Source organism: Sander lucioperca, chromosome 4 (assembly GCF_008315115.2).
Source record: "Sander lucioperca isolate FBNREF2018 chromosome 4, SLUC_FBN_1.2, whole genome shotgun sequence".
NCBI classification, from domain to species: domain Eukaryota; kingdom Metazoa; phylum Chordata; class Actinopteri; order Perciformes; family Percidae; genus Sander; species Sander lucioperca.
In genome coordinates this window covers 34,312,848-34,338,642 of record NC_050176.1, presented here as the reverse complement: position 1 = coordinate 34,338,642, position 25,795 = coordinate 34,312,848, and the positions used below count along the sequence as shown (strand labels likewise).

General features: G+C 41.0%; 1 protein-coding gene across 8 annotated transcripts in view; it reads left to right on the top strand.

The window, feature by feature from the left end:
• Positions 1 to 25,795, top strand: part of lrba (LPS responsive beige-like anchor protein) — a 201,704-nt gene that overhangs the window by 93,220 nt on the left and 82,689 nt on the right. For 5 of the 8 annotated variants that reach the window (XM_036000091.1, XM_036000093.1, XM_036000092.1 and 2 more), the window contains exons 35-38: positions 34 to 142; positions 9,322 to 9,488; positions 24,457 to 24,581; positions 24,897 to 24,911. In XM_036000091.1, coding sequence (XP_035855984.1) covers positions 34 to 142; positions 9,322 to 9,488; positions 24,457 to 24,581; positions 24,897 to 24,911 — 416 coding nt within the window. The remainder of the gene's footprint in view (positions 1 to 33; positions 143 to 9,321; positions 9,489 to 24,456; positions 24,582 to 24,896; positions 24,912 to 25,795) is intronic. The other 3 variants (XM_036000094.1, XM_036000096.1, XM_036000095.1) reach the window with 1 other exon arrangement.

The following is a 25,795-nucleotide window of genomic DNA, read 5'->3' as shown; positions in this document are numbered from 1 at the left end:
AGTGAGCTGATTCTCCATCTCCCCTCTCCCTAGGCTGCTGAGCCACACCATGAAGGACCACCTGGTTCGTGTGGCTAATGAAGCTGAATTTATCCTTAGCCGACAGAGGGCCGAAGACATCCATAAGCATGCAGAGTTTGAGGTAAGATGCTGCACAGCTCTGGCAACTCATGCACAGACACACGCATATGAGAACAAAAAGACTATTGGCATAATTTCTTATCATGCATGTAAAAAGTATCTATAAAATATTAAAGTCTATCCCAAACTATATAGGTTTTACAGGTTTGGGATTGTAGCATGCTGTAGCAAATGACAAACCAAAACAATATTCTGATATAACTTTTCAAACTACTACAATAGATGACTAATAATTACGTGTTGCATTTGTGCTGCAGTCTTTCTGTATGTCAGTATTAGTGTTGGTATGCAAAGTGTGGTCAGCAGACCAGGTAATGAGATTGACTAAAAGATGATTTACACTAGTGAGTAAGTTAGACAGCATCCACGACCTGACAAATCTGATCAGCATTTCTCAATCCAGGAGTGTCTCAAACATGTTTTACTATGCTCTACTATACAGATGGATATAAAAAATATATTTATAAAAAAGACATATTTCAACTTTAATTGTAGACGCTGTGAAGAATGAGGGAAGATTATAAGGTCAAGCTAGTGAAGTATTGCAGTTCAGACTCTTTCTTCTTCTGTACCACGAAAAACTGTTAACCAGGAACAAACTGTCATAATACGTTTCCTCCTGTGAGATCCACAGCAACTTCAGGCTTGCTAAGCTCGGACAAAAATGCCCATTTGTAGCTTTAGGCCCATCGCACTAAGACTGCTTTGATAGAAATGTTTAATAGTTTGATATTCCTATGCTTTGTCTGTGAATATATTTAATGAAAACAAGGAAGGAGTAACAGTCAGTAAGAGCACAGAGGAGCTGATCCAATGACTACTCAAAACTTGTCCTTCAAGTTTTAAGATCTGTCGCAGCAAACCCAGAGGGTAGATGTTTGCTTTTCAAACATAACCCTAAGCTAAACGTGAGCGCATACACAAAAACGCACAGACTCGCATACACACTGAAGTTGTTTGAGGCTGGAGATCAAGCTTGGCACATATCACTAACCAAACATTGTGTAGTGTTAATGTATCCCTGTGCCTCTCTGTCTAACTGCAGCCTTGCCCCTGAAGCATACCTTCTCCCCCTCCTCTTCCTACCAGTTCTCAGCACAAATGTTGCCATTCACGTGTAGTTGCCGGGCAAACTCTATCCTGACCCATGGGCACCCTTAGTTGCCCCTTTCCTAGTCCAACTCTGCTAAACTCCCCCCCACCCCCACCCCCCTCCTCTGCTTTCTAGATCTCACCAAAATCATTTCCTGTCCTGCTGAGATCCTGTCTATTATACTCCCGCTGGGGGTGTATTTTGCCAGTGACAGGAATATGGCATCCTCCCCTCTCTTCCATCCCTCCCTCCCTCATTTCTCAGGAACCTGCTAGCACTAAAATCTGCAGACAGACCTGAGAGGTGCTGGCCTGAAGGGCTGACTGTGTGTAAACCCACCGCCTCAGCCCTCAGCCCCCACTTTGCAGTAAAATATGATGCTTTTTTAAGGTTCAACGAAGGGTCTCTCTGACATTCGGGTAAAGTAAAATCCCTCAAGAGGGTTGAAAGTCAATCAGAGGGGTCGGGGCACATCAAAGTTTTGCCTGTGATTGCTATGTTTTGAGCTCTTTGTTGGACAGGCTGCTTTTCTGTGTAATTGTCATCCTATTTTTGTGAACCCTTATTACTCTCTGTGCTCCAAGTGTCAGTCATTTGCACACAGTATTATCTGACCATATCAGTATCAACATAGACTGGAGGAGCATGGTTTAATTCTAGGTTGTAGCAGATTTTTTGTTTTACTGCATACCTACTCAATGAAAAGCTGTAAAGTGTTTGTGCTTTTGCAAAAGTGTGTGTACAGTATGCCAGCAGGTTAGGCAGCTGTCTTCATCTGACACAAGAGCAGCACAAGTAAAAATGGGTCGGAGTATGTTGCCTGACTGGCAGACAGATGGACTTGGCAGCCAGTCTGCACACGACAGCCCCAAATGATCCCTGCTCTGCCTCGGTCTCTTGCTGTGGCCGCAGGCCACACGCTTCTCGATTTCTCAAACTCCCTGGCATTAATCCCTGATTCCTAACCTGGCATGTAATAGTTTGGCATTGCACATAACAACCTGACTGTCCCAAGCTCTCCAAATCTAGTTGATTGTTTTGCTTTTTTTGTTGTTGTTGTAAGTCCTGTTTGTGTGTAGTACCATATTTCTTCTAGCTGAATCTTTCATACAAAGATTACTCAAAACAAAACCTTTATTACCTGAATATGTGTACTTTATGTCTAACAAGAGTTGGACATGAGAATAAGAATGAATACAGTCTTTGATGCATGTTTGGTAAGAGTGCAAATGACAGGTACCAAGGGTGAGGCATCTGCTGTTTTGTTATTTAGTAGTTAGTTGTGAGCATTCCTTATCCACCCTGTATCCATTTGTAGTATATATCATGTAAGAGACTGTGGGCCTATATTAGTACAGTGCTGTGTGCAGTGTAATAGGGTCAGGGTTTGTTACATTTCCAAATGAAGCAGCGCTATCAGTTACATGAACTGTCACTCACTTGACTGTAAAAACACAACAAATGGAAAGCTATGACTTTCTTTTAGTTGCACTTTTGTGTTGTCATTGGAAACTTACTCTACCCTTGCAATCGTCGAGCCGCACTTAATCAGATACCCAACATAGCTCGTCCCAAACTAGGTTTCACAATTGAATTCCCCACTTAAATGCAGTTGCTCCTCTGTGACCTTTGAGAAGAAGTGAAGCCCTGATAAGTCTTGCTCTGATATTGCTGTATTGATTTTTGCCTCCATACAAGCTCTGCCTGAGCCTGCTAGAGCCAACGGTTTCATTTTGCGCTGCCACAATAAAAATAACAGGCCAATGAAACATCCCCCCTGAGGGCGGGGGTTGGAGGGTTCTGAAATAATTTTCAGCCATGTCCTAGTTTTTTAAAGCCTCTGTATTGTGTTGCCGTGACACTAAAGGTTGGTGATTGTTTTGTGAGAATAAACCTTAAAATAGGCCTCCCAAAATGACTCATTGTGGATGCCATTGTGTTACACTGGAAGTGAGAAGGTTTGCTTAGTCATGCTGCATCTATTGCCAGAACATAATCTGAGGGAGGCTCCTCACTATACTATTCTGAATTTAAGAGCACTTGCTTTGGTTTAGCAGAAGCAATACCAGAAGAGAGAATAATTCAATACATAAAAACAAATTTATGTTTGCTCCTTGTCAGAGTTCATATCCTTTAGAAGACAGTGATGGAGGATTCTGATAGCTGTTTGCCTCAGAGACATAACATATGCTTTCTCTCTCACACTCACACTCTCACTGGCTCTCTGCGGGACAGAATTGAGTTATCTTTGGCCCTTAGAGTAAGTTATTACGGTGGGCTTAGGGTGAAACAGATGAAGATAACTAGGGGGGAAATCCAATTACCTTTTAGGGTTCTCTATCTAAAAGGATCCTTAATGTGAAGGAGATCTGCCGATCGGATGCTGCTGCCCAGCACAACAAATGATAGACTCTGATATCTTCCAGAGGAGCAGGAGGGAGAGCCCAAGAGATAGAAAGGAGGAGCGAGAAATCGAACTCCCTCTTTTTTATGGGGCTGTTCATTAGGGATGAAATGTGGTGGGCTCAGGGGCACAAGGGCAGATGAGAAAGTCCAGATAGGGAAGAGTGAGCAAGACCCAAGTCATTTCTATTCTTTCTTACCCTTCCCTTGCTTTTTTTTTTTTTTTTTTTATACATCCCCTTGATTCATCTTCTACTGTTATATGGAGTAATTGAATTGACTGTCTGAGAGATCCTGTGAAAGCCAGACGATAGCGGCTAATTAGCGCTTGGCGTCATTGTCTTCCCTCTGCTGAGCTTGTAAAACGATCCGGTGCTTTTCCCCACGTTAATGACATTAACATTGAGCTGAGGCTCATTATGTTGCATTATCATAGCACTGGTCTCTGGGAGCTTGTGCGTCACAGAGCTGAGTATCGGAGAGAGAGCCTGGGCAAGGATGTCTTGTAATAACTTAAGTTAAGAGTGAGAGCTGACCTAACTTAAGCTGTTACAATAAATCCTAATTTAAATATAACCAGCAGGCAGATCAGTTCACAAAAACCTGTTTAAGAGAATTACTTTTATTGTTAAAACAGAAGCAATCTGCTGATCAAAGGTTACTCAAACACACACAGTAAGGGCCAGAGAACCACAAGTCCCTAAGGCTATTTACACTACATCATTCACAGCACTCAGACTGATAGCTGCCACCAACTGTAGCTTGCCGTCATGTAGTTGTCGCAACTGTAATGCAGCATGTCAGCAGGGCTGGATGCCCGGGCACCTCATTATGAGCAAAACTGCTGTCAAGAGAATGAGGGGAAATAAAACCGGAACATGTCTGTATGTGTGATACATTGTGGCACAGCCAGAAGGATATAGGTGAAATTTCACATTGTGGTGAGACAAAACCTCAGCAGTAGATATTTTAATTCAGAATAGTGACCTTTATTGTCAAAATGTATCACAAGTTGGCATCTTTCAGCATTGCTTTTTGTCCTTTCTTGGCAGATGCTTTCTTTTTTACTGTACATGGACTGTTTGTCCAAAGACACCAGCAGGTAGAATGGGAGAAGTGGGTTCCAAAAGACGGTCGGGGAACAGTAGTCTCAGTCTCGCTGTAATGAAGTCCCCAGGTACCTCCTCCGCAGCTCCCTTCATTATGTGTGACCAGCTAACCCACCGAAATATGACGTTACTCCACAGTTTTCCTTTTGACACTCTTGATTCAGAAGGAGAATGTTCTCGGTTTATTTTTTTTTGCCTTTGAGCAGTGAGCTCAGGATTGTGTATAAAAAATCTCCATGTTAGAAAAAAATTCTAGCTTATGCAGAGCAGAGCTGTGGCAGTGTTGTGTGGCTTTTTTTTAATAGACATGTATTTATTGAATTTTAACAGTTTACAAAAATACATGTTGATACATTTAACAAAGCATATAATAGTCAAACTATAAAAGAATCTGTTTTGTGGCTTTTTACACATTTTTTTGTGTTTGTTTGCTGCTTAAAGTTCATATTGTTGATAGAAATCTGTTATCAAATCCAGCCCGAGCCCAGTGCCGCTACGCTGTATTCGCGTTTTCAGGCGACGACCAATACGGAGGACATGTATTTTTCACCTGGTCGCGTCCTTTCTTCATTTGACTATTTTTCACCTCCGGACGACAGTATGATTTTTCACGTGGCATGACCTTGAAGCCGAGCCGGAGTCATCGTGAAAAGATGGCAGCAACGCAGACTGATGTAGCGAGAGGAGGGCGCGGTTTGCAGAGGCGAGAGGTTTCTGGGTAGAAGAGATGAAGAGGCTGCCAGCTGAGCATGGTGACCAGTTCATTAAAGATCAGCCGCAGACAGTGTGAAGGGAGGAGCAGAAGAGGGGGGAGACACTTTGATAAGTGTTGCGCCTGCGTTAACCTTGATGGCCGCTAGCAATGGGCCGGTGCCAGCAGCAGGGATCTGTTTCCACTGGATTAGATTATTTTTTTTCCCTCCTGTGCTCCAAGAGAAGGGAGGGGGAAAAAAAATCAATACTTGGAAGCGCGGCATGACAGGGGCATCATTTCAGAATTGAAGTGGCTGTCAAGCATTGTCATTTGGTGACTTTTGTTCGCCATTGTACTTTTAAGCCCTCATTTTTCTCCGCCTCGTCTTCCTTTCACTCGTTTCATCCCGAGCCCATTGTCTGAATTCCCCTGGTGACATTTTATGTTGCAATTTAAAAAACTCGAGGCCAAGAGATCAAGTGCAAGAGAATCTCTTTGAAACCAATTGGTGGACTGGTTCAGCATCTACTGTTGTTTAGCGACCCCCATCCTCCTTTCTCATTTCATCCTCTTGTCTCCCTAGACCTCCATTGTGTTCCAGGAGGAATTTATTTGTAGTACATTTGCATTCTTTGATACCAGACAAGGACAAGCCTGATGTCTCGCCTTCCTCTGGACAGTTTCTCTGCCCGTTTGTAAATGAAACCGTCTGGGAGAACTTGTCGACGGATGTGAGAAATTGGAGATTCTCGCAGAGCGATAGCCCAGCCTTGGAGAGTGTGTAAGCCCTGATGTGCCACCAGTGTCAAGAGATTGCAAATCAAGCGCTTTAATAACATCTCTGCTGGTTTTGTTTCTTCCTCCTGTCCTCCAACAGAACGCTGAGACCCTGGTTTTGTCAGCAGGCTCACTGTGGCACGGCAACACCACCAGACCTTTCTCTGTCACTCTAATTGATAAACATAGGGCTGATATCTTGTAATGAGCCTCCTTTCTCCAGCCTATTATACTGGTTAACCCTCTCAACCCAGCGAGGGAGAGGCGGAGGGGAGCCCAGGCGTCATCTGACAACAACTACAGCATTTAGATAAGGCTGACACGGTTACAACAACACCACCACCACCACCACCACTGTGAAACTCATCTCCTCGTTTCCCCTGCTTAGTATTTGTACAATCAGCGCAGCGAAAACATGAGCGAGTGGCAGTGATAACAATCTTGAGCAACAAAAATCCGACCTGTGTTCTATTTTTTGGCTCAAGAAGAGGTTCAGTAATGTGATTAAAATGCATGCGTTTCAAAGCTTTGTGTCTGTATGTGCATGTTGCAATTTTCTGCCATTATGGGATTTTCGAGATGATTACTGTTCTTTTCACTCCCCCAGTCACTTGCCCAGCAGCCCTTTTCCTCCCCAAACTCCAACACACACACACATCCATAGTTATTTATTTGAACTGTTGATGAATTGCGGGAGACACGACTCAGTGTAATTGACTCGATTAATGCCAGCCATTATCATTTCGTCTTCGCCGAGCTGTCTCCTCCGGCAGAGCCAGGCACTCACGCCGGGCGACCCTGTCAGCCAGGCCATGTAATGGAAGGTGCTGCCCATGATTACAGTGTCGCAAGTCATAACGGTCTCACTGCCAGCAAGTTGTGCCCTGGTGGCTGTCTGGGTAGGAAGCTAACAGAGGCTTAGAGTCTGCCGTCCCTTTCCTTCAGCAGCACTCTTTTAACTTCCAATGGTAAATGGAAGTGCTTGTCTCTGAGCATGTCTTTTTAAGGTTGTGTTCTTGTCAAAATATGCACACTGACCACTTCACTCGCTCAGGCATGTTTCTATTTGGAAATGGGAACAGATACTTTTTAATTTACTTCTTATGTTTCCTCAACATTCCTTGAAAGGAAAGAAAGCACAGTTTGTTTGAAAATACCCAAAATGCTCCTTTTTAGTTTATGCCCTCTATCCTGCTAGTGGACCTGGATGGAAGTGAATTCAGGATGGTGCCAACTGGGAGATTTAGTTATTCGCTTTAACCTTCATAATAACATAACATAATAAGTCCTTCATAATACCCCGGCATATTCTCTGACTTCACATCAATGGAATGACCCTGGGAATTAACAGTGACTTGTCTTTTCCACTTACAAGCAAACCCAATGTTGGGTTTTAATGGCACTACTGATGTGTTCAACTTTTTTTGGTTGTTATTTTAGGGGTGAGTCTGTGAATTTGGCCTTTTCTCCTGTAGTCGACTTTGGCTTCGGATATGAGAAAATCCCATTACAGCATGGAGGGTTTGGGTGTTTGGGCAGGCTCAACACACAGGTGATGAAGTGTTTGTTTATGGTTATGAGTTTGAACCCTGCACTGTTGATTAGTACTGCAGACTTTACATGTCTCAGAAAGGGGCAGATGGAAATGGACTTTATAGGCATGCTACTTACATCTGTTCAAAGGACGGCAATCTACATAACCATTTGTTTTGGCAAAATTGATTATTTCTATAATCATGTATAAATGGGAGGTGTTTCTCTGTTGTCCAAGAGTAGCATTGTTTTCTGTTGAAAGTATAATATACGGCGTCATATGCAATAATCTGATGCTGAGCGTAACTAGAATTGTAGCATTTTGAACACCATCCTCTTAGCCCCTTCCTTTGGTCCAGCATTTTCGCTTGTCCCAATTCGTGCTTGCCTTCAGTACCACTGATCAAGATTAATGGGCATGCAACACACACACACACACACACACACACACACACACACACACACACACACACACACACACACACACAGCATTCTCTGGTTAAAAATTTGAAACAAATTTCTTTTCCGTACTCCCTTTATTTAGCTATTTCCCAGGTCATCTTGCTGGAAGGTCAAGGCCTACTTTAATGCCACACAAAGAGACATAGATTGATAATTAAGGCCCAGCAGCCTGCAGAAAAGCCCCTCTAATTTGATTTATACTTATAGATTTTCTGTCAGATATGAAATGTTGTCGTTCAAATTGAAGAGGAGGACCCATTATAAAGCGCTTTACTGGTAACTTTGGGAAAGCAGGTTGCATTTGTTCAGTCATGCATCTGGGTTAATACCAATGGGTTAGTTTAAGGTTAATTTAATAAGGGGAGTAATATAACATTAATAATTGAATGAGCTCTTGTTCTTAATACTGCAGCCATTTGCCTTAGTTGCTTTTCTGAGAACATGCAGAGGAAAATATAAAAGCACCCAGCAAGCCTGATGATCTGTATGGCTAGCCTTACTGTACATAGCACATGATTTTTCCCCCGTCCCTTTTTTTTATGCTCACCTTCAATAAGAATATCACTTTGAAACAATACTTTCAAAGTAAGCCATGAGCGTAACGTGAGTTTGCAATTGAAATTGATTCTGAAACCGAGATTGGAACTCAAAACACTGTTTTAAATTATAGCTGTTAGTTTCAGAAGGTGTTTCACTTTTCACATCGCCGCAAAGTTCAAAGGCCCATTCTGATAACAAATTCCGACAGAGAAAAATGTCCTCTCTGTGCATTGTGGGTATCGTGTGATTTGGTGTGCCGGAGGGCATTAGTAAATACGTGTCCACTGTTATTAATCAACATGACATGAGGACAGAAATGACCCTATGCTTTTCATTTGGTTCTACTCCCGAGTACGAGTAGAGTTTCTATATGTGAACACACTGTGTCTGTATGGTACCTTCCTATAGACCTGCCATATATGTTCCACAAGTTACGAGCCCAAATTATAATTTCTATGCTGTGTAATTCATTCTCTTCTTGACACATTTGAGCATGTCTTTGCAGTGCACACACTCGTAATACCTTTACTTACAGAATGCATAATGCATCTTTTCTCTTTCCTTCCCAGTCAAACTGTGCTCAGTACGCAGCGGAGAAGCGAGATGAGGAGAAAATGTGCGACCACCTGATCCGAGCAGCCAAGTACCGCGACCATGTGACAGCCACACAGCTCATCCAGAAGATCGTCAACATCCTGACTGACAAACATGGAGCCTGGGGAAGCTCTTCCATAAGGTAAAACAAAAGTCCATCAACAAGAAAGAACCGTGCTCTTTCTGGACGGTTTTACATTCTTAAATAAATATTTCATTTTCAAGTAATTTGAATATTTTACAATTTATGCCATTCTGTGGTGCTGTTGAGGTTTTCTCAACTCTGTCACACTGCTTCACACATACACACAAGCATTTTATGTACATGTTTAATCCATTCCTTGTGTCTATATTGTTTTGTAAATGATTCTATATGTTATCCCAATTATGTTGTGTTCCCCACATGCCAGGATATTTGAGCGACAATAAGTGGGCATTGTATAGAAAAAGCCTTTAATCAAGAGGATGCACCTGTTTGGTTGTTGTTATGAACCGTGTTCATAGCGTGTCATTTTCACAGCCTTATTCAAACCACTGTAATGGTTTTAATCTCATCATAATCCTTCTCATCCCCCAATACTCATGGCTTTGATTAAATTAGATTTGCAAAGGTGAAAATGTCAGCTGAGGGTTGAATGATGCATTGACACGAGAGAGAGAGAGAGAGAGAGAGAGAGAGAGAGAGAGAGAGAGAGAGAGAGATGAAAGCCATTTAAACAGCTCCGCTCCCATTAAGCACAGAAGAACCCTGCCCTCTGTGTTTGTTTCACCAAAACAGGCAGCAGAATCCAATGCAGCGATTCCCTAATGATGGCGGTTTGTGCAGGTAGTGTGTAATGGTGAGCTGGAGAGACGGCCGCTGGTTCACGCTTGTTAGGCTGAACCAACTCTCCAGAGACTCGTCTGGCGAGGGTTAGTTTGCTATTGGATCAGGAATCTATCTCTGGCTGCCTTTTGTTTCCCTTTTCTATTTTTTTCTCTTATATCCGGTTGCGGTGTATTATTTGTCATATCTTTCTTTCCTTGATACCCTCTCCCTCCCTTTGCGTCTCCTTCCATCTCTTTCTTTCTGTTAGTCTCCATATGTACTCACACAAGGCTATTTACTATGGAGATTGTGTTCTACGAGCCCTGGCCAGAAAAGTCTCCCATTACTGGCCCTTTATGCCGCTGCGCTATTGATGGTTTTCCTAATGGCTGCCGATGGGCGCAGGGAGCCATTGGCACTGGGGCTTGGAGTGCAGCGCTCTTTTAATAAATCACAATCAGTCCTGTGCCATTACATCAATATTTTTGGTCAATTACTGTGAAGGTCAGGTGGTCGCACCAGAGCTCATGGTATGCGGGCATAGGGGAAACATCTGGTGCTGTAAAACCCAGAAAAAGAACAAATAAAAGAAGAAAAAAAAATAGCACAAGCACACCTGCATACCTGCAGGGCCAGGCGTTCTAATATAAGGGATGTCCGTTACCTAATTCCACGAATACGACAACAAAACGGTGGTGCAGCAATATCACTGCATGTTAATACTAACGGGAGGGGAAGGACGGAAACACACAATGAAATCCGCAACCTTTTTATTTCAGCTCTGAAAGTGAGATCCAGGAACACAAAGACAATACGCAGCTGTGATTACGACCTTTTTGTTTCTCGGGTGTAAAATCCAAGCCTGCCTGCTCACACGCCATAAAACCGTATTCCCCAAAGTTTCCATTCAATAAAGAGTCTGAAAATGAAAATATTATTTTCTCACAAGCTGATGGGAATTGTTGTTTCCTCACGGCAGGCATCTAATATCTTCTGACATAGTGTGACCCGCCTGAATGCAATTTGTGTCTTAATATCCAGCTTACAGCGGCCCCGGCCTCTGGAGAAAAGAGGTGTTAGGTGATTTTCCCTTTTCCATTCCCCTGCTTCGTCTGCGGTTCTCTCTCTCTTCCTTTCTTTTTGTTGCAACATACAATTTCTTTTCTCCTTTTCTCCCCACTCCTTGTCCTTTGCTCTTTCTTGTTTCGCTATCTCCTTCAGTTGTATCACCGAGGGTCCATGGAGGATTCCTTCCACCAGACAGAGGCAGTACCTATTGTTTTTGTGCCCTTGTCTGTCATCTAGTGTCAAGACACAGACAGATCCACAGCCAGACAGATAGGGCGACTACCTGTTCATCCATACGCTTCTGTCCCAGTGTCTTGAAACTCAGGTGTACAACATGCCAGTCTGCTGTCTTTTTAAGAAAGGAAAAAAAGGTAAATGAACAGCTAGCAAGATGGCCACAAATGAAACAACTGGCAGATGTCATTTTTTTCACTCCTCATCACTCCATTCCCCCCCTCCGATCCCCCCCTTTCTTTGAGCTTGGGTCCACTGAGCATCCAGACTGCTGCAGTGTTTATTTGGGTCAGGAATCATCTTTCATGTATATGACACCTAGACAAAGTCGACGGACAGAGAGGGGAGATGAGGGCAGATGATGGAGAACGCCAACTCACCGTCTCTGGGGACTCGCACTACTCTCCTCTTTTTTCCCCCCTCTCATACCTTCTCTATATTGCATTCTAATACGCTGACTAATGTACCATGGAAATTCACTCTGGATGCAGGAAGCGGGGGGAAATAAAAGGAAGGTGGCTGCAGCTGAAAAAAGGTTGAAGTGTGCTCAAAATTACTCAAGATGCATAGGTTTAGGTATACACCCTGGCATTTGCTGTTCTCCTATGTTGTCTTACTCTTTCCTTTTAAGCCTGCATCAGCATCCTTTTTATTCCACCAATCCTAACTTACAGCCAGTCCCCCCCAAAAACAAACACACACACACACACACACACACACACACACACACACACACACACACACACACACACACACACACACACCTCGAACACCAACTCCTCTCCCTCTGCTCCTCCTCCCTCATATAAGCAGCTCATTTTCTGCAGCACCACTGCTCTAATGGACGCCCTTAGGCTAGAGGCTTCCCAGCCAAGGGACATCCATCTTTTGGCATGTCACCCTCCCGCCCGGCAAAAAATCTTTGTGATGTGCACTCCAATTTTTCTTCAGTAAATCAAATCTTCCTTCCCTCAGAAAGACGAATGCTTTAGGGTTGGAGTGTTATAGAGAAAATCAATGCCGGCAAAATTGAAACAGTATGCCCCCGTATTGATCGACCTTGTGAGATCGAAAAGGAACAGCTTTGTAACTGTTCCGCTGGACAGTTAGCTGACCTGTAATGGACAAACTATTGATATTAGCATTACTATTTTATCTTGTGCTATGTCATTTCACCAGCGCACTATTGAGGGAAAGAAGCCGGAGCAGAACGTTCACACTCATCCACTAATGATACAGAAGATGGTGTGAAATGGTGTCTACACAATATACCTGGGAGGGATTTGTCTTACCCCTTGAGTTTTGTTTTGTTCTCTTTAAACAAAGGAATTATAATTTGATTTACAGTAAAAAGTATCCCCATTAGATATACAGTGTTGTGTGTGTGATGCATAAACAGTGTAGAGCAAATATGATGTACATTTTCCGTTGCTAAGGCTGCAACTAACTTGTTTTTGTTAATCTTGTGATTATTTTTGATTTATTGTTTAGGTTGTAAAATGTTATAAAATGGTGAAAAATGCTCATCACAATTTTCCCACAACACAACGTCTCAATATCTACAAAAAGCTTGCTTTGTCTTATCAACAGTCCAAAGACTGTAATTATTTAATTCACAATAATACAAATCAGAGAAGAGCCGATGATAATCGCATATCACATTAAGGAAGCTGGAACCAGTGAGGGTTAGTGACACAATCAGTTTTCAGAATTGTTTTTAATTCATTTCTTTCAATCGACTAATCAATTATTTGACTAATCATTTTAGCTCTACAGCACATATTATGTGTGATGCATAAAAGGCCAGGCACAGAGCATTTACTATATCCATTCTCCTACTCTCTTCTTCATGCACCAATACTAACCTGTGCTTCCGATTACAATCACAACGAACAATTGTTTTCTCTATCAGGCCATCTTTGCATTGCTTTTACGTTTAATGGATTTATGGTTTAGTCTGTTAAATGTCAGAAAATGGTAAAAAAAAAATTAAGAAAATGCCACCTTACGATCTATCATCTTTAAATTGCTTGTTATGCTTGACAGTACAATGTCCAAAGATATTACATTTTTGGTGATATAAAACAAAGAAATGCAGCAAATCCTCATATTTCAAAGCCTGGAACCAGCTGGTGTTTGGCATTTTTCCTTGATGAAATTTGTTGTTAAAGACCCAAATATATATATATTTATTTATATATATTTATTTATTTATTTATTTATTTATTTAATTAAGATAATTTTTTGGGCTTTCTGCCTTTAATTTTTGACAGGACAGCTAGGTGAGAAAGGGGAGAGAGAGGGGGAAGATTTGCAGGAAATTTGTCACAGGTCACTCACATAAACCTCTCAGTATATGTGCGCCTGCTCTACCACTGATCCAACCCGGCCACCACAAGACCCAAACATTTTTTTTTTTTAAATCTTAGGTATCTATCTACAAAATGAAGTATTCCTGACTAAATAAAGTCAAAATGTTTGGATGAAAAAACACACATCCTTAGTTCTTCTTGATTAAGAACTTAAAACTAAAATGCCCATCTAATTGCCTTAATCAATGTCGTTTGATCAGATTTGAATGACAGTGGCATCTCCCCGGCAACATAATCAAACAAAATCCTCAACTGTAATCCGATCAGAACAGATATTCCTAAATTGTGATTGGTGCACTGCAATATGTGACATGGCTTTCTCCAACTTAGCTGCACGCGTACACTTCAGACAACAAATACAGCAATCTCTCAGCTGAAATAAGCAACATTATGGCATTAATTGTATCGATCACTCACATTAGGAAGTTGATATAGTCGTTTTGAAGGGCCTTTTTAATTATTTAATTAAATGAATGTTCAGCTTATCAACTAATCAATGAATTAACCATACAATTACAGCACTACTGCTCATTGTCCTGTAATCATAACATGCCTTGTTAGTTTGGTCCCACTCCTCCTGGATGGCAACTGTACCATCCTCCCAAGTAATCATTATTATGCTCAGATCATGCCGTGGAGTTATGCTTACTACAGTGAGGACATTCATGTTCACAAAGCTTCTTCTTCTTTTTTTTTTTTTTTTATTTAAATAAATGATTGCATGAGAAACTGCGGCAGCCCGATTCATCTCTACTTGTATGCTTTCATTCCAGACTTAAATCACAATTATGATACATAATACTGAATGTAATGCATGTGTTAAAGTCGAGGTCTGCACAGTGTCTACGTTGCCTTGCGTGCATGTTTTATGGACACACTGTACATTAGGGCTGCGCTGGTACTGTGCACGCAGAGCTTAAAAAGGAAATGGGACTCCAGCACGTCAGCGGAGATTATAACCATAGGAAACAAGAACATAACTGTTTAGAGTACACTGACTCTCGGAAATGCATGACACGAGAGGGGCAGGAAGACCGACAGAGAGAGAGGGAGAAAAGAGGGAGATGGATGGAATGGAGGATAAGAGCGAGACATTTGTTACTGAAGCATCAAAAGTTAAGATGGAGACAAAGACAAGACAGGGGCATTTTTTCCCCCACATCCTTTCCTCTAGCTGCAGTATACACTAAACCAAAGCAATGAGTGATTGCACAAATCTGTATGTAAAAGGTTGAGAGTGTGTCTTGTTTGCTGGATGGAAAACTCTGCTGCTGCTGACTTATCTGACCATCAGTTTTGCCTTTTGTTGTATTTGGGAATAGAATAAACTCCGTAACTGGATCCCCAATCTTTCCTGTTTCGGATTTATACACTACGGTTTCCAATTGGATTCATTTCTGCACTCTACCTTTCTAGCAATTGGTTATTTGTATTCTAATATTTGTAGCTTAACCTTTTGTTTTCTTACAGTAAATATGTATTTGATATTTTACCAAAATTAAGTCAGGGTGGCAGTTAAAGGGCATCCACAGTAGCTAATCTCTGAAATGAGCCCTTCTTTACATTGCAACAAGTCCATTACTTTGTACAGGACATAACTGGTAATTAATAACTGATAATAGCTTTTGGTTTGCTTATAAATACTTGCAGTCTAAACACAAACATGACCTGATGTACTGAGCAGTGGCAGCTGTAGCAGTCCCCAGCTCCCGTCTCATCCGAGGCCGAGACAGTTGTTTCCTTTAGTCCAGGTCCCGACTACTTCAAAACCAATTAGCTGGGGCTCGAGTTGTGGTCATCCATCTGCCTTGATACAGTCATAAACATATAGCATAAACATACTACACGAAGCGATGCGAGCCTGCCTTCAGCTATGTTAATCTTTTTTGTAAACGAGACTCGTCGCATCACGCAGGGATCCCCAACACCAAAGTCCTTAAACGGGTTTAACGTGAAACCCTCCACCGCATTAATCATGCACGGTGGCACGTCTGGGACAGAAAAGCTGTGATGGGGACGAAAAGGATGTTCCCTAAATCTCTGGGGAGACTGTTCAAGTTTGACAGACTTGCGTTCCATTAGTTACATAAAATAACGTGCCACGAAGGCCCTACCGTGCAGTCTGGATCATGGATATGAATTAGAATATAGCCTTAATGATAACATTTACCTCGACTGTATATATAGTACAGTGGCTGGGGCTGTAAGGAATAGTAACAAAGTGTCATGGTGTAACATATTAACAGCTGATGATGTCCATATGTTAGCATGGTTAAGTGTTGCAGTGTAGACCCAGACTCAAAAGATTACGCTCAGTGGATCATTTAAAATGACAAGAAAAAGGTAAATGGTTCCGTTAAAACTGGTGTTTGTTTTTTTTTAATCATTATTGTGGAAATGATGCAATGCTTTCTCTCATAATGTATACATTTAAGTTTGGATTTCACCTTTCATGCTCCAAATATGTTCATTTGCATTGATTGTGTCAGTTATCACAATTAATTATTCAACGGAGGAGCTTGTTATGATACAAAACAGTGATCCTTGTTATGAAGACTCTACATTTTTCTTTTTTTCCCCAGTAGATCTGGTCAAGTTTGCATGTTCACCACTTGTAGTAGTAGAAGGATGGACATTTATCTAACTTTTATATCTTTATCTTCAGTTTAAAGCGTGTGCTGTGCATGTAGCCTACACAGCTGTTGATTTATTGGTCATTGTGACAATAAATAAACTTAAGATCACATTAATTTGTAATTCTGTTTGTGTTTATTTTCATCATTAAACATATAATGATATATACAAAATATATATGCAATAGATATTTTACCAGATCATTTTTATTTCAAATAAAACCAATTCAAATTAGCTGAGCTTCTCTCCAAACCTGCCACGTAGCCTTAGCAGCTGCAGAAAACACCCTCTGAGGTACAATTATCCCTGGTTGTGAATCACTGTCACTACATAGACTGTATGCACATTGACAGTGGCCGAAACAGGAGGTGAGAATCAGCAAGAGGTTTTCAGTTAAACCAGTTTACCCTAAACCATTTACATCTTTTACACCCGCTTCTTCCTTCTTCTTTTTTTTTTTTTTTTTTTTTTTAAGGCCATCAGTATTGTTCGTCCTCTTCCTAGCAGCTCAGAAATGTAATGGAATCCTTGTTATGAAGTATGAAAGAGGGCCGCCATCCCAGAAAGACCAATTACACCATCCTGCCTCGCTGCTCACAGCCCAGTGTGACTCTGTAGCAACTCTCAGATTTATGAGTTTCATATACCCTTAAGAAAGAATATGGCCTCGGTGGAGCAAGGTCATGATAAAAGGGTGCTGATCAATATCTGAATGAAAAGCCATTTGGGAAGTTTTTAGGGCTTTTTTTTCCCTTTCTCCCTGGATGCAATATCTGCAGAGTATCGATTGTCCGAGGCCAGTAGTTAGTCAAAGGCTATCTCCTTTGACTAACCCCTTTGCAGCGTGTGTCTCCCCCCCCCCCCGTCCTCGTGATAGATTGGTATGCTTGCAGCCACTGTAATTACACCATGGTACTAGCAGGTCATTCATTTTGCTACTCTCACCATTTGCCAAAAAATTGCCTTTATCTTTAGAATCCAGCTCTTTCAACTAAAGCTGGAAAAAGGCCACATAAAATACCAACGTCTCGGTGTAGAGAGCGGAAGACTGAGGATCACCTTTTGCTCGTAGATCTTCAGCTTGTATTCTTGCTGTAGATTTACTTTACACCCCCATCCCTGTGTCAGAGTTCAAATTCAGCTCCACCCTAAGAGTATCAGACCACGGGCTATTTGTGATGTAAAGGACTGATATTGATTATAGATGGAGGGACAGATTTATTCATTCAGGAGTGATTTTGTGTTATAGCAGTTGCAACATTTATAGATTAACACACTTGATAGAAGAAATAGAAAACAAAAATAATTACATTTCTACAGAGTCTAATTATCTTATGAGCCGTGTAAAACAAACAGTGTGACCATGCTAAAACTCTGGCTAACGTACAGTATAATGTCAGAAGTTCATGCAGTGTGAACTCAATATGAGCAAAAATAATAAATCACTGAAACATTTTTTATTTAAAATCCAAGACAGATTTTTATCATGCTTTTTTTCTGTTAGATGACTTTCTCGAATGAAGAGATAACTACATGGCCGTTACAGTTAGTCAGACTTCTGTTGATTTGATCGTCTCAGTCACCTTGCAATGGAGTCGCTGCGCTTGACACACACAGGCGCACACACGCACTGTGCTATAAGTGCTGTATAATGGACACAGCCGTATGATGGAGAGAGGGGAGGAGGTGCTCATGAATAGCAGACAGCCTCGCTAGATGAGATTGCCGAGCCCTGCATCACGCCGAAGCAGGACACACAACAGACTGGTATACAGAGTTCAAGAGAGATTGTTTTACTGTTTAATAAATGGTCAGCATACTCCTTACCTGACAAGCAAGAGAAGTTTAATTTTTTTCAATTTTGTCTAGTTAAAAATCTTAAACTAAGCTAGAATTTATGATGTTTTGCTTTTAAAAAAGTTTAAAATCGTATGTTTCAAAATTGTTTTTTGCAAGTTTTTCTGCAAGACCCCTTACTGGTATTGGTGTTTGAGGTATAAACATGGACTCATATTTGTGTTTTAAATGTGAACTAAAAAAAAAAAAAAAAACCTTCTTAGACCTTACCAATCTCAGCTGACCTTGAGCTTCTCCACTGTGTTTTTCTTTTGGGGTGTGTTGGAGACGTTGGGTATGTGTTCAGATTTGTCATACCATTCAAGATCAGCTCTGAAAGCTAGAGGTCAGAAGATTATTACAATGGGCCAGTAATGGCAGAATTATGCAACTCCGGTCCAGTGGATGCCCTCATTACCTCGCAGTAGTGGTGATAAATGGCCTTAAATGCATGTTGTCAAAATCACAGGAAAAATGTGACCCTTCATCAAAAATACAGATGGTACCACTTCAGCGATGTAGCAGGGGAAGTCTGTATACACTATTTGTTATGCAGTTGATGCTTAGATAATTTTAATAAGGCAAAAACCGTGAAGCTATTTAAATCAAGTGCCACATTTTTCATTTGATAGAAAAAAGCTTTTTCACCGCACATTTCATCATGTTAAACATTCCCATCTTTGGTCAATATTTACTACCTTACTGAACGGAACACTTTCCCTTTTACCTCCCATGAAATCTGATATAATTAGTGTGTAATTGTCTGGCTTTTTGTTGGTGAATTTACACTGAGTGTAATTGCTGCTAATTGGACGCTGTGCACTAAGCTGGTGGTAATTAGGGCTCGATTTGCATTATTTCATTTGGCTGCACTGCATTGTGGGGAGTCTGAAGCCTTTTGCCTCCCACCCATGGGACTACTTTGATCCTCACAAGCCGGTGATGTTGCAGAGATGCAATATCAGTCCCTCCTTTTTTTTCAGATCGCTTTTTGAAAGCTCTTGGATAAATTGGAGTTAATTGGGAGGAGTGGTAGGTGCTTATGTTGCCTTGGTAATGAGAGTGTGTGCACTATTGTGTGTTAGCAACACATTCAGTAATAAGGGAGTTAACAAGAGTGTGTTAAAAGCAAAAGATGTGAATGTGCTTGGACTTTGTTTCAGTGGGAGTGAATTCCTCGGCTCATATTCAGATTCAATTTTTCAGTTTTCATTTATTTTCTTCTCTCCAATCAAGTGCATACTTTTTTTTTTATTATTAGATATGTTTTTACAAATACTTCATCACAGATCTGGTGTAGTGTTGGATTACAATATTTAAATTCGAAAATAGACTAATTAAATGACCTGATCCTGTGATTAATAATAAGGGTGGGCAAAATTACTTGTGGACATTCAAAGTGATAAGATGGAAATGTTGCTGGGTCTGTGACCCGAACATTACCTCTGGTAAATCTTGTAAACAACATTAGCTGAGGTGAATTAACATACACACATGTCGATGGTCCCCTGTAAACCTCATTGGGGTGGGAAGGATAAGCATTAATGCACATGTAGAAAATCACTTCGGCAAGACTTAATCATGCCAAACAATTTCAGTGGGAAGGTATTTGGTCCTGTTTCATTTTAATTTGAGTCTGGAGATACCATCGATGTGATCCCTGCCAACATTTGACAAAGAGCCAGTGCTCAAGCAACCAGTCCTCAACATGACAAATCCTCAATCTATTCCCGCTCTCCCGTTTCTTCTAAACACATGGTTTATGCAAATCAAAGCAAAATGATCTTAGGGGTAGCAGCAATGTTTGAGCAATTTGAGGGCTGCCAATAGGAACTAGCATTAATATAAAATAAGCAAGGAGAGAAATGTCTTCTGCATATGTGGGCTCATTGACTGTACCCAAATTAATTTAGCAGAAAGGTTATGAATGACTGTTTGTGCCAAAGTGCAGTCGCTTGTGGTGATATATGAAAGCATATTCACTCTTGCTTGTCCTGCTTGCGATGATAAAGGTCATGTTATCATTTACATAACATCAAATGCTTTGAATATGAACCCATGCAAAAAACAGTAATATGTTCTTTACCTCTTCATATTCACCCAAGGTAAATTCTACCTTTCCCAAAAAGCCGAATTCAAATGAAATGATATAAAATAATCAGGAAGGGAATTGGATGCCTTTCTTGTTCTAATATCAGTTCCTAGAGTCCGTTTGAAAACAAAAGAAACTTTTTAAAACTGGAAGTGGTGAAAACGCTGTGATGCATCTGTCTCCGAAACAACGCTGTCTGATTGAATCTTGATGGATGGCAGTCATTTGTCCCTGTCAGCAAACGAACAATCGTGCCATAGAAATAGCAGTGCTATCAAACTTTCAGGACCTGCGGACAGAATCTATTAACATGTTTAAACTGGCTGATAATCCCAATAATATATCATGATTAATAGAGGTTACTTGGAAGTGGATTGGGATTGTTTATTTTAGGGTTTCTTAATGCCAGATTAGTATTATATTAAGGATAAGATTAAACCTCAGTACCCCCCGAGGGACATAGGGTTAGTGCAGCAGGGAAGTGTAATAGTCAATACAACAAAGGAAAGAAAAAAATATCCAGACTCGTGTATAAGATTAATGTATAAAAACAAAAAATATATATGTCTTTCTAAAGCTCTGTTAATTTGGTGGAAATTGTAACAATAGCATTTTGGCGAACTATCTGTATTATAGACCTTTTATTGATTAGTACTTTGAAAAACGCTAGTTATGTTAAAAATAAAGGGATTTCAGTCATCAGCTGTCATCATACTGGCATTTATACATTCTTGTAAATAAACGTGCGTCTTGCTTGTTACTTGGAAAACCGGCATCCATGTGTCAGGCGATTGTTTATTGTATTGAGGACATCGTTCATGTAGTTCACGTGGCCGTCCACTTTCAAAATAAGCATTTCATTAATCCTGAACCAGCTCTCATACTGAACACGCGTCACAATTAAACCATTTGTTTTGCACGTCACCTAACCATGCCAGATCTACTTGGACGCCGGCTCTGTTTTGATGTAAATGGACAATTTAATAGCACAATTGAAATCTTAAAGAGTGCACCAGTAAAGTATCTCCTTGCAGCATGTTGATGGTTTGTGTTTGAGTTTATTACGTTGAAGGCATAACTGTTTTGTTAACTGATTAGGGAGAGAGCATCAGGGCCACATAAAAGGAGAAACTTGAGCTTTCCCATTCGGGCTCTCTGTTGGTAAACTTGGTCAAATTTACAACTCCAGAGCCCTGAAGAGCATCCAGAAGATGTTTAAGAAAAGAAAAGAAGGTGATTACTATTTACTACTTCCCATAAAACTCCTCCGGACTCTGTTTCATCAGTAGCCAATGTGGTCTACATTAGAAAGGCTGGGTATGGCTCAACAAATTATCTTCAGTACACACAAACTCAGGGCTAGCGCGTGTAAGGCTTGCAGTGTTATATATCTTGGTTTTGGCCAGATTTTAAAGGACACACTCTGCCTTCGTCAGATTGTCTCTACCCCGCCTTCATCATCAGACAACAGTCACTTCAGGCTTAACGAGCCGGCCTTCCAGACACCTTTTTAAGACCGAACTAATTACTAATTACACAAGTGGTTGGCGTGAGCCACAGCACAACGCTGGCCCTTTGTTATTTTAATTGTTGTTATTTTGAAGAATGGCGCTTCGGTAAATTCTGCCAAGGATGCCCTAGCAGAATGGATGAGCTCTGAATAATTTATCATCTTTGTGGAAACACACTCTGTGTGTGGCATGGGGGTTGCATAGCGCTGTACTTCTCCATTCTTGTTACGGCGGCGCTCTCATTGGGATTGATGACGAGGTATCTTTCATTGTGCGTCCACCTCTTCCAGCACCCCATCATTAGGACTTCCATTGTCGCCTGTTCATGGAGCGCTGGATGAATATGACTGGCAGAGGTGGTTTGACTAATTACTCCAGCCAATGGGTCCCGTCCTGATGGATTAATGTGTATTGTGTGAATCAGACAGACCCCGAGATATGAGACGAGTGCGTCCTGATTCGGAGCTCTGCGCCATGCACAACCTTGATAATTATTTTCATAGATGAATACCATTGCAGGCAGGATGATGAAGTGGCCATTTGCGTTCAGAGACTATCGCATGCAAACATGGAGCAGGGTCTTTGTCACTGGCGAGAAATCTGGTGCTGCACAGGCCCACGTCCCTTGTGTCTGTCCAACTTGCATTCTGCACACACATACACACTCTCGCTCTCTCTCTCGCTCTCTCTCTCTCTCTCTCTCTCTCTCTCTCTCTCTCTCTGCTCTGTCTATACCAAATCTTCATTCCCATTTATACCATTTTATACTACTACTACTACTACTACTGCTATACTCTATGGCTGTCATCTCTGCCCTGAATTTACATCCAGACTTAAGATATGAGCAGCAGCCACTCTCCACTCGTCATCCAGTCTTTTGAGATGGGTTCTTTTTCCGTTTTGTTAAGATAAATCAAATAATCAATGGTTTTCATTAGCTGGGGCATACAGGGTTTTAAGGGACCCACTTGGAAATTGTATTTATTTTCTTGCATAAAGCTCCTTTCCCTTTTAGAGGCCCCTGTGTGATCATTGGTGTTGGACTGAAGATTTGTGAGGAGCCCCCAGGCCAGAGCGCCGTTCAAGAGTAGATGACATCAAATATGCTGGGGTTCCCCTGTCATAGTTTATGCCACTGAAACCATAAACTGTTTCTTTCTACACCTTCACAGGATACACTGCAGCCACTTTTGAATAAACTGGTCATGGTTTTGTTTTTATTAGTTTAGAAATATTTTGTATCGTTAAAACCTTGATGACACTTTTTTTTTTCTTTTTCCGCTTTTTACTGGTTTTATTCTTTAAAAAAAGATCAGTCTGTGGAATACAAAATCATTTTGCGCCTACCTGTTTTTTAGGTAGCACATATCTAAATGTACTGTATGTTTCTTGAGAGCGTAGATACTGCCGGTCTTATTTTCACTTCTCACACAGTCCAGCAGAATTACAGAGATTTACAGTATTTCATGAAATCGTGGTAAATTGTTGCAGTGGGTTTTAGGAACATCTCATGGTGAACAGAAAGCAAGAAAACTAACTCCAGGACAAGCCTAGACTAGGATTTTCTTATTTCCTAAAAGTGATTCTCTCATGAGAACATTTAGTACAAGTAAAATGACTATTTGACTTGAGTCAGACAGTCAGGATTTAGTCTCACGGAAGACCCAAGTGCATGTTGTTTTTTCTCCCCACCTGAGTTGTTAATCATTAACACATGAGCTGTTTTTACATTGTAAAGAAAATGGATATTCATGCCGCCTAATTGACATACTAACAGCTTTGTTTTGTACTAAAAATGTCTTCAAATTCCCAAACCCTTTAAACTGGAAAAGAAACAATTGCTCATGGAACCAGAAAAAAATGATTTTCTTATGCTTTGTTCTGCCTCCAAGCCATGGGTGATACATATTTTAGATTATATTTTAATTACATCACTTTCAAAAAATAGAAGTGATATTTCACGATAGACAAGCACACGGTGTACATGCACAAGGCTATGTAGCAGTGACTCATTAAAAGTTAACACTTTCTTTTCCTTGAGAGCAGAATGATTTACTGACCGGGCCTAGTAAAGGAAAGGAAAATAGGTGCTGTAGACATTGATTAATATTGGTAATGCTATCCAACCCCCTTCCCTGTGTTTGTAATGGCCTTCTCCTTATCCTGGTAGCCATGAGTCCTGACAAGAGGTATCCTGCTGGGCTTGAAATGAGCCTAGAATGGAAGCACGTGCCACAGAAGTGTGTGGAAAATGATCATGCTGTCATATGCTCATTCCACTGTGATGTACTTAGTGCTCAGTTCACCTTCTCAAAGAAAGAGAACACCTTATCCTCCGAGATTGAGATACTGTCATTGTCAAGTGCATGAATTTGGGGTCTAAACTTGTGTCTAAGTGAATGTTTTTAAAGAGTGATTCTGAGAGTTAAAAAAAAAAAACACCAAACACAATGCTGGCTTTATGTATGCTTGCTCGGACCGAGTGCTAATGCTGGGCTGCTATACCATGCTGGCTGGTAATTGCTAACACATGTGCTACCTCTGTCTCGCTGCAGCCGGCCGAGGGAGTTCTGGCGCCTGGACTACTGGGAGGACGATTTAAGGCGGCGACGTCGCTTCATCAGGAACCCCTACGGATCCACTCACTCAGAGGCTGCGCTCAAAGCCGCGGCCGAACACGGTCAGTCCCATCCACAGAGTCCCGGCCTGTTGTTTGCGCTCCCTTTCTTACTCACTTGGTGGTAGCACCAGGTACATGGTAATAAAAATTAGTCTTCCCGTTGCAATAAAAGATTTATTGTACCACAAGACACAGTAAAATAGCACCCTCATTTGAATTTCACAAAGGTAATTTCATACTCTGACTCCCATTATGCAAAGCTGGACTAATAATGTGTTAGCAGCATGCTTCACTCACAAATTCAGTTTTAAACTGAGCTATGAAGGAGATGAAATGTGAAATTTTGTTCATTCTTTTTTCTTTGCTGCATAACAGTGGCTGATATCAGTGGTAAGTAGCATTCATGCTCCCTCCTCTATTTAGTCCCTTTGCATTTTACTGAGGGGTCATTTTGGAATGAATGCCCTTGATGCATTCCTTTGCAGGAGAGTTTGTTAGATCAGAGGTATACTAATGGATGTACCTTTTTATTGTCAAGGTTAAATGTATTTTGAGGTGTATTAATTATGATGAATTTATTGAGTTCATGTAATAAGTTGTATTGATCCTTCAGGTTAAATATACTGTACTAGTGAAATGCAAATTGCAGTCTGCCGTTGAAGAAAGAGTCCACATTGTACTTGGAGCCTCTTAAGATGTGGGAAAATGTGGTTTGGAAAAACTTTGTCAATACTCTGCTATTACCCAAAGTACAGAGTTCTCATTAACACTAACAACATGGATTACTTTTCCCCTTAGTATTCAAATAGATCAGATCATTTTTTCATTTTTTTCTGTGCGCTTCTCTATAAAGACAGGTGCCGATTTTCAATTAACTGCGTTTGAGAACAATTTAACATTCCCAGCAGTCACTTCTAACCACAACATCTGAACGACACATGTCCCTGCATGAACACCAGGAGTCGCATTTCCGCTAGAGTGCATGTAATCCCTAATTTCTGCAACAACAAAAAAATAATCCAGCACAATCATTGTCATACCAGCTGAATCAATTACTCTCTCCAATAAATGGCCATTTCTGAGAAAAAATGTCCTCAATGTGTCACCTACAAAAGTCCCCTTAAATGTAACATCATTCCCAAAGACAAATGGCAGGTGTGACAGGAGTCAATACGAAGGTGATCTAAAAGCAATAAGTGTTGGGGATCCCAGGATCCTGGGAGACTTGGGGGCTGCAGTAATGGCTGCAGTGTGGAGGCAGCTGGAGACTGAGG